The sequence below is a fragment of the Ictidomys tridecemlineatus genome, chromosome 1 (genome assembly GCF_052094955.1).
Source record: "Ictidomys tridecemlineatus isolate mIctTri1 chromosome 1, mIctTri1.hap1, whole genome shotgun sequence".
NCBI lineage: Eukaryota > Metazoa > Chordata > Mammalia > Rodentia > Sciuridae > Ictidomys > Ictidomys tridecemlineatus.
This window is the reverse complement of record NC_135477.1, coordinates 168617690-168630480: the sequence shown is the minus strand read 5'-3', so window position 1 is coordinate 168630480 and position 12791 is coordinate 168617690. Positions and strand designations below refer to the sequence as shown.

The window sequence follows — 12791 nt, the reverse complement described above, 5'->3', positions numbered from 1 at the left end:
AGCAGCAGCTAGGCAGCACCTGCCACCTGCTTTTCTGTGTCCAAGGAAGCTCAAGTTCATGACAATCCTCTTATATTCTTCAGATTCTAACAGATTCTAATTAATCAATTCTTTGTGCTGTTAGGTGGTAATTTATAAGCAAAGCAAAAAATGCAGAAATAAATTCTATGCTCAATTAATGTTTAAGATAACATGGTCTGGGCTGGGGTTATAACTCAGTTGAGTCACATGCATGAGGCACTGGGTTCAATCCTCAGCACCACATAAAAATAAATAAATAAAGATATTGTGTCCATTTACAATTTAAAAAGTATTTAAAAAAACAAAGATAACATGGTCCTAAGACTAAAAATGAACACTTGTTTAGATTTTCTTACAAAAGTGGGCAGAAAGAAAAGGACTTAGGTGGAAACTAAGATCAGGGACCAAGTGCCACGTGCCAGGCCTGTAGTAGATCCTTCAGGTGTCATGCACGCTGCTCTTTGTGCTTTGAGAAGCATGGATGAGAAGGATGAAAAAGAATATTCCCAATAGTGTTATTTGTTACACTAAGAAAATTTAGAGAAACATAAAATTCCAGTAGTTATGATTCATCTATCCTGTACCTACTCTGTAGCCATTAACAAAGAATAACTTTTGGGCAGGGGTTGTGGCTCAGAGGGAGAGTGCTCACCTAGCATGTGCAAAGCCCTGGGTTCACTCCTCAGCACCACATAAAAATAAATAATAACATAAAGTTATTGTGTCCAACTACACTAAAAAGTAGATATTAAAAAATAATAATAAAGTTAAAGTGCTTCATCTTTACAGAATAGAAAATATGAGATGTTTAATGGGTTTGAAATAATACTTTTTCTCCAAATCTTTTCAGCACTGAAGAGTCAGTAGCCTAAGCATATAGTTAATAATGACTTCACTGAATTTTAGGAAGTAACTCCTTACACAAAAGCAATGTTCAATTAACACGGGTTCAGGAAAAAGCAGGTAGAATCAAGTGTAGAGCAGAAAGTGATGATTGTGGGTGGATCCTATGACAAACTTTTAATGGAAATAACTTGGAATAAAAACAAGAGCTCCTATTATTAGTAAGGAAGTTACTAACAAACTTGTGGAAAATCAGGTAAAAGAACTGTAGTTGATTCTTGAACATATTTTCACATGCTTAAAGTTGCTAAGAAAACAGAATTGCAAATAAATTATACTTAGATACCATTTTTTTAAAAACTTCTCAGACTAGCAAAGATCAAAACATAAGATAACAGTGTTATTGAGGTTTTGAAAACATAGGCATCTCACATGTAGCTCTGGGCAAAGTTAATTGGTACAACTTTTATGGAGATTGATTTGGTCATATTCAATAAGTTAACAGATGCAAATAGCCTTTGACTCAGCAATTCCACTTCTAGAGATGTTTTCTTTTCTTTTCTTTTTTTTTTTCTGTACCAAGGATTGAATCTAGGGTGCTCAACCACTGAGCCACATCCCCACGCATCCCCAGTGCTTTTTATTTTAAGATAGGGTCTGGTTGAGTTGCTTAGGGCCTCATAAAAGTTGCTGAGGCTAGCTTTAAATTTGTAATCCTTGTGCGGCAGCCTCCCAAGTTGCTGGGAATACAGGCGAGTACCACCATGCCCTGCTCTGAAGATGTTTTCTATAGACCACGGCTTCTTAAGCTCAGCGCCATTGATAAATAGGGCAATTCTTTGTTATAGGCCTCTTCTATGCATTATAGAATATTTAGCAGCATCTCTGACCTCTACACTAATAAAATAAATTTCATTATTTGAAACTGTTAAGATTAGGGACCTGTGGAGATGGAGACAGAGTTGGTTTTTTTTACCTCATATTCTTCCATACTCTTTGAATATTTTACCACGAACATATTTCCTTTATTGTATTAAAAAAACTGTTAACTAAAATAAATAAACATAATTCCCTCGTAGGAATTAGCCAATGGAAACATCTGTCCAAAATGTGTAAAGATGTAGAAAAAAGTTTTTTTTTTTTTTTTTTTTGATACTAGGGATTGAACTCAGGGGCACTCAACCATTGAGCCACATCCCCAGCCCTATTTTGTATTTTTATTTAGAGGCAGGGTCTCACTGAATTGCTTAGCACATCACTGTTGTTGAGACTGGCTTTGAACTCGTGATCCCCCTGTCTCAGTCTTTTGAGCTGCTGGGATTACAGATGTTTGAGCCACCACAACCGGTTGGAAAAAGGATATTCATAGTGGTATTATTTATTACACTAAGAAAAGCTAGAGAAATTTATATATCCATCTATAAATAGACAAATAGTTAAATTAGTTATGGTTAACCCATCCTGTGGGATATTCTGTAGACTTTACTGAATTTAATATTCCTTGGCTTTGATTCATAACCTACTTTTGCAATTCTACCATACCCAACTTCCTTCAAATGGTATTGTATACTTAATAGTATTCTTTAAATTGACACTTTTTCCAGATAAGCAAATTGTTTTCCAAAAGAAAACTTTAAACTATCACCATAAATTTTAAATCACAAATTCATAATATCAATTATAATAAACATAGTTTAAATTGAAAATATGTTAAAACTAGTTTTGTCCATGTGCCATCTTGTTTGCTCCTCTTAGTAGAACGTCATTTTGGGTAACACTAAATTGGATCATTACACATGAAATTGACCTTAGTGTGGTCTATGAAAAAGGGTGATGTTTGATGTTAATAAATACAGTCTCACTCTCTGGACCCATGATCCTGGGAGCAGATGGGGTTCTGGTCAGCTTCCTCATCCTGCTTCAGCCAGAAACTTGCACTTCTATTTGTTTTCTTTGTGGGGATGAATATAACATATGTGTATGTTAAGAGAGAGTTCTACTATTGAATAAATTTGAAAAACCCATGATGCCATGATTTTATGAGTAAGAAAGCTAAACTCCAAATAGAGTAAGGAACTGACCAAGGTCACCAGTGCCCAGGCTCCATTCTATTAAGCCACCCTGTTGCTGCTTCCTATCCTCATTCCACTTCTCTAGAATTATAGCCTGTCTGAAGTCATCAGTACAGTGGATCCTATTAGTAGATCTAAATCTATGGAGAAGTAAAAAATGACTCCTTTGATAGCTTCCTTATTTCACTTGCTTCTTGATTAGATGCCGGATGGCCTAAACCAAAAAGCTCCTTCATGTGCAATTTTCAGACCCCCTTTTTTTTTCAGAGTAGGAGGCTGTCTGAGTATCCCTCAACTCCTACTGTGTAGGTTTGTCTACATATGTCTAAGACTGACCTTAAATCAATTCATCTCACCTGTGCATAAAATACTGTACATCCCCCTCATAACACTCAAAATTTATAAAAGCACTATTCTTGAAAATCACAATGAGTTTCTTTTAGTTTTATTAGTTCTTTTTTAGAACATAATCTTCTCTGATAGTTCTGTGTACTGCTTCAAGCTGTTTGAAAGATGACTTAGCAGTGAATTGATCAAGGCCAGAAAATGTTCTTTTCCCATAACACAATTATCCTATTTGGGGCAGTCTATCCTAAAAAGTTATTTCAAAAAATGACTCAATCTAACATTAGGTACAATATTTTTTAGTGTTTCAATATATGACATAGTAATCCTACTTAAGGAACTCTATCTAATTTTTTTTTTTTTTTGGTACTAGGGATTGAACTCAGGGGCACTTGACCTCTGAGCCACATCCCTAGCCCTATTTTGTATTTTATTTAGAGACAGGGTCTTACTGGGTTGCTTAACGCCTCACTTTTACTGAGACTAGTTTTGAACTGTGATCCTAGTGCCTAAACCGCCCGAGCTACTGGGATTACAGGTATTTGCCACCACACCTGGCCTAAAATGTTTATTTTAAAAAGGAGACAGTATACTATCAGATACATGTTTTTTAGTGTTTATTATACTTAGAAACAATCAGAATATTGATTCCTAGATGGGAGCTAAGTTTATCCATTTGTCCAGGTACATAAAATAAATGTTTCTCTCTCTAGTGAACTGACTAAACCATTAAAAATTCATATATATGAGAAAATGATAATTTCGGAGGAGATATATAAATATATATATATCTCAACCCTTTGGTAGCTTTTTATTGTAGCTGGAATAAAATTCAAACTGCTTGCCACGATCCACAGTGGTTCACACAGCTCAGCTCCCATCTCTCACCTGCACTCATCTCTTGAATTCTGTGTGCTCCCAGGCTCTGATACTCACACAGGTCAACTTTATTTCTAGCTCAGTGCCTTCCTTTTGCCCAGAATGTTTTCCCCCATTTCTTTGCTTGACTGACTCTTTCACACCTCAGCCTAGATATACATTTCTTCTCTAACCATCTTCCCTCCCAATCAACCCCAACTGCTGCTCAGACTTGCTATAGAGCCTATGGGTCTACATCTTCCCTGTGTAGTCAGTTACTTGCTTACCGTCTCCTCCACCAAAACGTAAGCTTATGAGGGTGAACACCTCATCTCCATTATTTAAGACTGTATTCCTCACTTCTAGAACAGTGCCTGGCATGCAGCAGATGCTTGAGAAATGTTTGTTGAACAAATTACTAAAACATTTCCTTCATACAGTGTTAGGTTAAAAATAGAGTTGTTTTTTTGTTTCAAGAAGGGGGAGAAGTCTTATATGTGAATTTTTAAAATAATAAGCAGGTATAATTTTGGTGACTTTAAAACTGTATATTTTACTTTTTAGATTATTATTTTAATTATGTAAATTTATAGCATAAGATGAAATGGGTAAATTGAACTATAGTCCCCCCATGTTCTGAAGAATACTGTAACTTACTACTTCTAACTATGTTTTGGTTCCTTCTAACTTCCCACTACCCTCCTTTCCTCCAAACTTCCCAACTCCTAGTAATCATCATTATACATTCTGATCAACTTTTCTTGACATCCACCCATGAAAGAATATGCAATATTTGTCTTTCAATATCTGACTTAATTCACTTAACACAATGTTAAGTGAAATATTCCACACATTTTGCTACAAATTATAAGGTATCATTCATTTTATGGTTGAATAATACCCATGGTGCATATATATGACATTTCCTTTATTATTTCATCTGTTGATGGACATCTGGGTTGATTTCATATCTCGTGTATTATGAGTAGTATAAAAATAAACATATGTGTGCAGATATCCCCTGATAGGCTGATACCATTATATACATTCAAAAGTGGGAGATATCTATTTTTATTTCCTTGAGGACCCTTCTTACTGTTCTCCATCATGGCTGTACTAATTTACATGCTCACCAACAGTGCATGAAGGTTTCCCTTTGTCCACATTTCCACCAGCATTAGTTGTCTTTGATGACTGCATTTCTAACTGGGGTAAGATGATATCTCATTGTGGTTTTCACTTGCATTTCCCTCATAGCTAATGAAGTAGACTATTTTTTCATAAATCTGTTGGCTTTTTGAATTTCTTCTTTTGAGAAGTATGTATTTATATCTTTGTCCCCTTTTAGTAGTACTAGAAATTGAACCCAGGGGTACTCTTCCACTGTGCTACATCCCCAGCCCCTTTTATTTTCTATTTTGAGACAGGATATTGCTAAGTTATCAGTCTAGCCTAGAACTTGCAATCCTCCTGCCTCAGTCTCACAAGTTCCTGGGACTCCCAGTGTGCACAGCAATACTCCCTTTTCTTTGCCTGGCTAGACAAGTCATCATTCTTAGCTTCTAGATGCTTCTTTTGTGAATTCAATTTAAGTTATGTGATCTCTTTTAATTCACTAGATACTGACTGACCTCCTATTAAGTACTAGGCACTCTTAGCTAATGGTAGTACAGTGATGAATAAAGCAATCAAGACTTCTTCCTGTTGATGCAGATAGCAAATAAACAGGGAAACACATCAATAAATCCACAGAGTAAGGGAAAATACAAATGGCTGAAATATCTATGTACTTCTAAAAAAAAATGAAACAGGATCCTGGGAAAATGTCTGAAGACTCAGGGCACAAGACAGAACCTTGTTCTGCAAAACTTTGGGATGTTCCAGACAGTTGGAAAAACTAGTGCAAAGACCCTACACTGGATGATCCTGAAAGAGTGCACCTCCTTAAGTATGTGTCTCATTTATCTCACCTTGGTCCTGCTTCTGTACAAAGCACAAGCACTGGCCTTCTGCTGGCAGTGTTGAAGGTTCAGAAAGAAGGCAAATGTGGTAGAGGCACATAAAAGGAATGCAGTAGGAAATGAAACCAGAAAGGCAGGCAAGGTGGTCTCATAGGCCATAGTTGAGAATTCACTTAAATATTCTAAACAGCCACAAAGGCCATGAAGGGAAGGAAAATATCTGATTTATAATAAGTTTATTCTAGGTGTTGGGTGGATAGCAGACTGTAAAGCTTCAAGTGTTAGCAGAAGTCTTTTTAGAATTGACTGAATCACATGAGAGCCCATGGCTGATGAAAATCTCCAGCAGAAATGCTCAGGTAGGTTTAAGAATATTATCCTCAGAGGATTTTCCTAGATAAGGAAAGAAAGGACGAGTAAGTCAGGGTGGAGGGAAAAAGAGAGCAGAGTTGCTTGGTTCTCCTAAAAAGAGTTGGGGACTAAGGAGCTGGCCCGACTGCTCCCTCCAGGGAGTCTTACTTATTTACTCCTGCACTCAAGGACCTCCCTTCTGATGGCCTAGGAGTCTTGCTCAGTTCTTAGTCTTTAGGCATTGACCCTTTTTCTACTTGGGATTCATTTGTGTAACTCTAACCTCCACTGAATCTATACTTATCCCTTTCTCCTTCCTTTTTTTTTTCTCTCACTCTCCCTTTATCCCTCCAGATGATGATACCATCTTTAACAAATTAGATGCCTGGCCTCACCAAGATATAGTCCAATGGAGACTGTTGTGGGAGAATGACATTAATAAAATAATCATTTTAATAAATAGGCAATCACAACTCTGACATTTACTCTGAAGAAAGGGTACACGTTGGTGTGGCAAAACATAACAGGAGGAGGAGGATACAACCTAGTCTAGGGAACTCAAGGAAGGTTTTTCTAAACAAGTGACATCTGACATGGAGGCTTTAAAGGTGAAAACAACCTAGTGTGACTGTAGCCTACGGAGACGGGAGAAAAAAGAATATGTGCTGAGACAGAAGAGAATGTGTGGCAGATTCTGGTGCCCATCCTCAGGGCAACAGAAAAAACACTGAAGTGATACCTGAGTTTCTGGTGAAGGTCATCAGGACTTGATTACAGTCACCATGTGAATGTCACTTGGGCTGACTTGCAGAGAATGGGATGGCAGGATGGGGTGAGGTGGAGTGCTTGCAAGGAACAATCAATCAAAGGTGGCAGTAGTCCCAGGTGGGAGATGTTGGTGGCTTCCAATAGGAAATCTGAGCAGATTCTAGGGGAATGTTCAGAATAAAAGCTGGCCAATTCTCTCATTTCTTTTTGGATACACAAGAACTCCCCATAGTGAATGAAGACAAGACATGTCCTGGAGTGAACATGGCAATTATAAAACTCATAACATACTTCATTGCAAGAGACTGAGGAGCATGGAGTGGTGATTTTCAGGAACACTCTTTGCATTGAAGACTTCAGAGAAGAAACACACCACACATTTTGTCATAACCAGTCCAGTTCCAAATTACTAACTAGTAACAAATGCTAGTAACAATAGGCACCATTTGTTTGGGAGTCCTGTAGCCTTTGGAGATATAAGAGACCTCAGGCAAGTTACTTAAGCCTTCTTCTCCATTTTCTAATCTATAAATGAGGGTAATATTAGTTCTTAACTTACAGAGTGAATATAAGGATTAGATGAAATAATTCACATTTGGCACAGTGTTTGACACATAGAAGTGCTCAGTAAGTGTTATTACTTTATTGTCATTAGAATAATGATCATCTTACCTTAGCCAAGGGTTGAGAGAAAATATTTACAAACCACATATCTAATAAAGAACTTACATTCAGAGTATGTGTGTTTGTGTATGTGTTTGTATATATAATAGTTTGAGAACAAGCCAATTAAAAAACAGGCCATTGCACTATGCCCACCCATAATCCCAGTGGCTCAGGAGGCTGAGATAGGAGGATTTTAAAAGAGAATCTTACAGCATCATGGGGTTTACAGAGAGTCACAGCTCAAGCAGTAAATCTGGTCTTTGATCCAGAACTATATGACACCAGAAGCTGTTTTTTTTTTTTTTGACCACTATGCAATAATGTTTCCTAAAGCAAGGAAAAGGGACCACCTCCACACCTGCCATATTTCATTGAGGGAGGACACAGGTTATGAGATATGCTTCATCCCATGTAAGTGATAATGGCTCCCACACCATAGGAAGCACTACAAGCTTGATCCTTAAGGTGCAAAGAGGCAATACAATAGAAAAACCTTCTCAGTTTTCCCAAGGGTCTTTCAGAAGTTCAAGGTGGTGCTTGGGCATAACTGAATAATAATGACCTTACTATGTAGCAATTAGCCTGAAGCTTGTAACATACTTTTTCATGATTTACTTGACATCTCTTGGAACAAGCAGTGTTGAGTTTTTACAATAAGAAAGAGGCACTTCCAGAAAGTAAAGAAGGATTTGAATCCAGCTCTACTTGGCTACACTGGCCTCACCAATCTGTGATGTTTTCTCCATGGATGCTACTTTTTCCATTATGTTCTTACTCAAAGTGAGCCAGAGGTCCTCCATTTTTCTCTTTTACCCCTGAAAAAGATCTGGTATCAATCACATGCAACTGAGTGTATTGTTCAGTTGGTGATTACTTCTCTAGAGATTATTTTACTTAAGTCTGCCTGTAGTGTGATAGGTTCAGCTTGCACTGGCTGATTGGTAAATTTCCAGGAATTTGTGAGCTAGTAGACACATCACATTGGTAATCTAAAATGGCCATGATGGGAGCATGATGAGAAATCCATAAAAATTATGAGGGAGGGCTTCTCAACCCCTCTGCCCTCATCACTAACATTGTTATATATTTATGAGCTAAGCACCAGTATTTTATCTCTCCTTGTCCTAAAAGAATTCCAGCCTGTCTGTAATCCTGGTGGCTTGCAAGGCTGAGGCAAGAGGTAGGAGGATCACAGGTTCGAAACCAGCCTCAGCCTTTGAAAGGTTTATATAACTTAGCAAGAACCTGTCTCAAATTAAAAAAAAAAAAAAAGGCTGGGGATGAGGCTTATTTAAGCACTTCTGTGTTCAATCCCTGGTAGCAAAAAAAAAAAAAAATTCAGTCACCAGAGACTATTTTGCAAGGAAATTGGCAGGCATAGGAAGAACGTAAAATCATGCCTACCCTTGAGTCACCACCTGCCAACTCTATGCGTCTTTTTGACCCATGCTTCAGTAGGATGAAAGGTCTTCCTGGCCTCTCTGAAAACACTTGTATAGCACATCTCAATAAGGGAAACAACAATCTGACACCAAAACTAAACACTTGTTAAAATAAAAGGCTCATTCAATTAGCAATGTAATGACAAGAAGAATGGATATTTAAAGTTTAGAATAAACAATTTACAGAATTTATTCTTGAGTATGTAAGGAATTATTTTCATACAGTTTTATAAATTGACAGAAGATTATAACTGCTGGGAACATAATTTTACAAATGCCAAAAAGAGAAGCTGAGACCCTAAGAGGACCTGACCCAGGAGTGTACAGCTCCTGAGGCATGTCTGTCTCCCCGCATGCTTACATTTAACTATAGAATAGAAGTCCAGGACCCTGATCTTAGCTTGGCTTTGAAGATTCTTTTAATATTTCCTATTATTTGAAGATGAATATGTTATATCACCCTGCCAGCTTCTTCAGAGATATAAAAATGATACAAAAATGGCTATGTGCTGACTATGTGACAAGACACAGTAAGTAGCTTACGAATTAAGTTGAACTATATGAAATTGCCAACATCTGACTTTTATTATCTGCTAAGTGGTAATCTCAAATAGTTGGGCATAAATATATTATCTGATTCTTTGCCATTTTATGAAATGGATACTCTTACCACACTCATTTTAAGATGATAAGAGTAAGGGTTTAATTAAAAAATAAAAGGGTTCTTTCCACAAGGGTAATGCTATTTATTTATGAGTGATGTACAGTATACTCTTGTGTGCAAATTGATGACCCCAAACTATATGATTTATATAGAGAATACACAACAATAATTCACATTCATTTTTCAGTGACCTTGGATAACTTTCTTACTAATAGATTTCTATCATATTTAAATAAAATTAAAAAAAATATTTGTGGATATTAATCACTGGTGTTAAAAAACAAGAAATTTGATGATTGCGCATATGTCCTATATAACCTAATGGAAACATTAGGTCACACACACACATACACTAAAAATTGACTTATGCTATGTGATTTATTAGGTATATACAATGAATCCCTCAAGTTCAAAACTTGGCTCCTGGTCACTTATCAAAGGGCCCTTGCACATAGTTAATTCCATGTGATTTGTGCTTAACTTCTAAAATATTAGTAAGAGTCTGCTGAAGATGACCAATTCTTTTCTAAAGACAAGCTAGTGATATTTCACCTGAAACTTTAAAAAGCCAGGCATCCATTGGCTCTAGAACCAGCCACCTCCTCCAGGACTACACTTCATTGAACATTTGAAAACCTGGCTGTCCAAAGACTCCAAACTCATTCCTGCAATTCCTAAGTCACACACCTATGGGGAATCAGAGCACCTTTGTCTCTAAGTAACCATCAAGCACCAAATAGAGTTTCCCCTTCAGTAAAATATAAGCAACAATCTCTCCCTACCTCTCTAGTGATTTAAAAGCAATATAACAATATAATAAGAACTCCCAAACATGCTTTGAGGAATTGCTGGGAAGGGCTAAACAAGAGTCACTACATAGAAACAAAGGATTTTTAAAGAAGGAAGAGATTTTGTTAGGTAATTTCCAGTCCTTTAATTTAAGAAAAAAAAAAACTGACACAGGAGATAGACATTTGTTCAGACTTTATCACTTAATGAGAAGCAGAGTTTGGTCTCCTCACTCCTCACCTAGTGCTTTATCTGTCAAAGTACATTGCTGTGTTCATTGATTTTTTTCTTTTGTAATTACAGATGTTATGGAATATGAAAATGTCTTCAGATATATCAAAGACTGGCCTAGATAAGCAGCCACGATCCCCTGTGTAAGAAACATTGGTCTGCATGCAGAACACCATGGCTCAATACGCCTAGTCTCCTGTGATGTTTTCCAAGGAATAAAGAGGTCTGCAATTGTGCCTTGCAAATTTTAGACTATTAAATGCTTGGGAAACAATTCTAAGATATCATGGAAGTGTTGTCCATTAAAACAAAGAGTTGAATTTGTAAACATGTTTTAATACTGTACCTACCACTTAATCATTCCAAGTACTATTTTTTCCTACTGTAAAATAAAAAATTGGGCTAAATTATTCTTGAGGTCCCACCAAGTACAATATTTTACTAGTCAATGTTCCATAGAATGTAGTGTATTTCATACAAAGTTGAAGTTCTATCCAATCATAACATTTGTCACATGAAATATTATTATTTTGTAGGGGAAAAAAGCTGATGAACGTTAAAGTTGTAGTTTTTGGAAGTGAAATCACCAAGTACAACATCTGATCTCTTGACTCCTCTCTACATTCTCCACTGATTTCCCTACTGTGCTCTTTGCTTATTAAACCCAGCATGCTTGGGTTCCATGTTCTATTTTATTCCATGTATATCTTTCAGAGTCAGTGAAGTCTAAATATAACATATTATAAAAAAAAAAGACAAAAGAAAGTCTCACATACCCCATGACGATCCTCAAAGTATGCCAGGCTGGTTTTGGTTAAAACAAAGAAGCGGACCTTAAAATTAGAGGGAGAAGTTCTTCTCTTTTGTTGTGATTTCTTGATCAGCTGTTCTTCCAGGAGGATCAAGTTGTTCATGATCCAGTTCTTGAAAAGTGATGCGTCTTAGGCATCACCCCTTAGCACAACTAGAGCAAACAGCCTCTGGGAAAGGAATGTGACAGGCAGGCAGTTGATCTTCAGAGAGCTGCTCAGAGGCACCTCACCTCCAACGTTATCGTTTTATCAACCCTCAGTCAACTTGCGGAGCTTCTCTTCTGATGTCAAAGGCCATAACCACATCCTTTCGAAATTCACAAAACTAAGAGGCACATATAAAAATATATATATATATACCCTTTGCTGCATGGTTTGGAAATGATGTTTGAAGAAACTTAGAGTCAAAATTATATTAGCAATTTGATGCTTATTGTCATAGTTCCTGGTTTAGCCCACCCAACAGTTAAGACATCTAGCACAGGAATTAAGAATGTGGGTTCTGGAGCCCATGAAGCCCAGCTTGGGTGTTAAGTTTCCTGTTGCTACTGTAACAAATTGCTACAGACTTAGTGACTTCAAGTAACGCAAATTAATTGTCTCACAATTTTGTAATTCAGAAATTTGGAATGGGTCTCACTAGACTAAAATCAAATTGTTAATGAGCTGTGACCCTTTCCCTAGGATCTTTATCAGAAAATATGTGTCCTTGACTTTCCCAGCTTCTGAAGGACACCCATACTCCTCCAGCTCATGGCCAACAGCCACAGGTCCAGTCCTCCTTGGAAACCTCTTCTTCCCTCCTCCACTTTTGACCCTTGTGGTTATACTGGGTCCATTCAATCTAGGATCATCTAGGAAAGTCCTATTTGAAGTCAGCTGATAACAACCTCATTCTCTTCTCTACTTTAGTTCCCCTTTGCCATGTAACCTAGCATACACAGAGGTTCTGGAGATTAAGACATGGG

At 37.1% G+C, this 12791-nt stretch overlaps 1 protein-coding gene across 1 annotated transcript in view; it reads right to left on the bottom strand.

Moving 5' to 3' along the window:
• Positions 1-12026, bottom strand: part of Itk (IL2 inducible T cell kinase) — a 63346-nt gene extending 51320 nt beyond the window's left edge. The window contains exon 1 of the mRNA XM_005325447.4: positions 11788-12026. Within this exon, the coding sequence (XP_005325504.2) occupies positions 11788-11925 (138 nt within the window). The 5' untranslated portion in view covers positions 11926-12026. The remainder of the gene's footprint in view (positions 1-11787) is intronic.
• Positions 12027-12791: the final 765 nt, after the last annotated feature.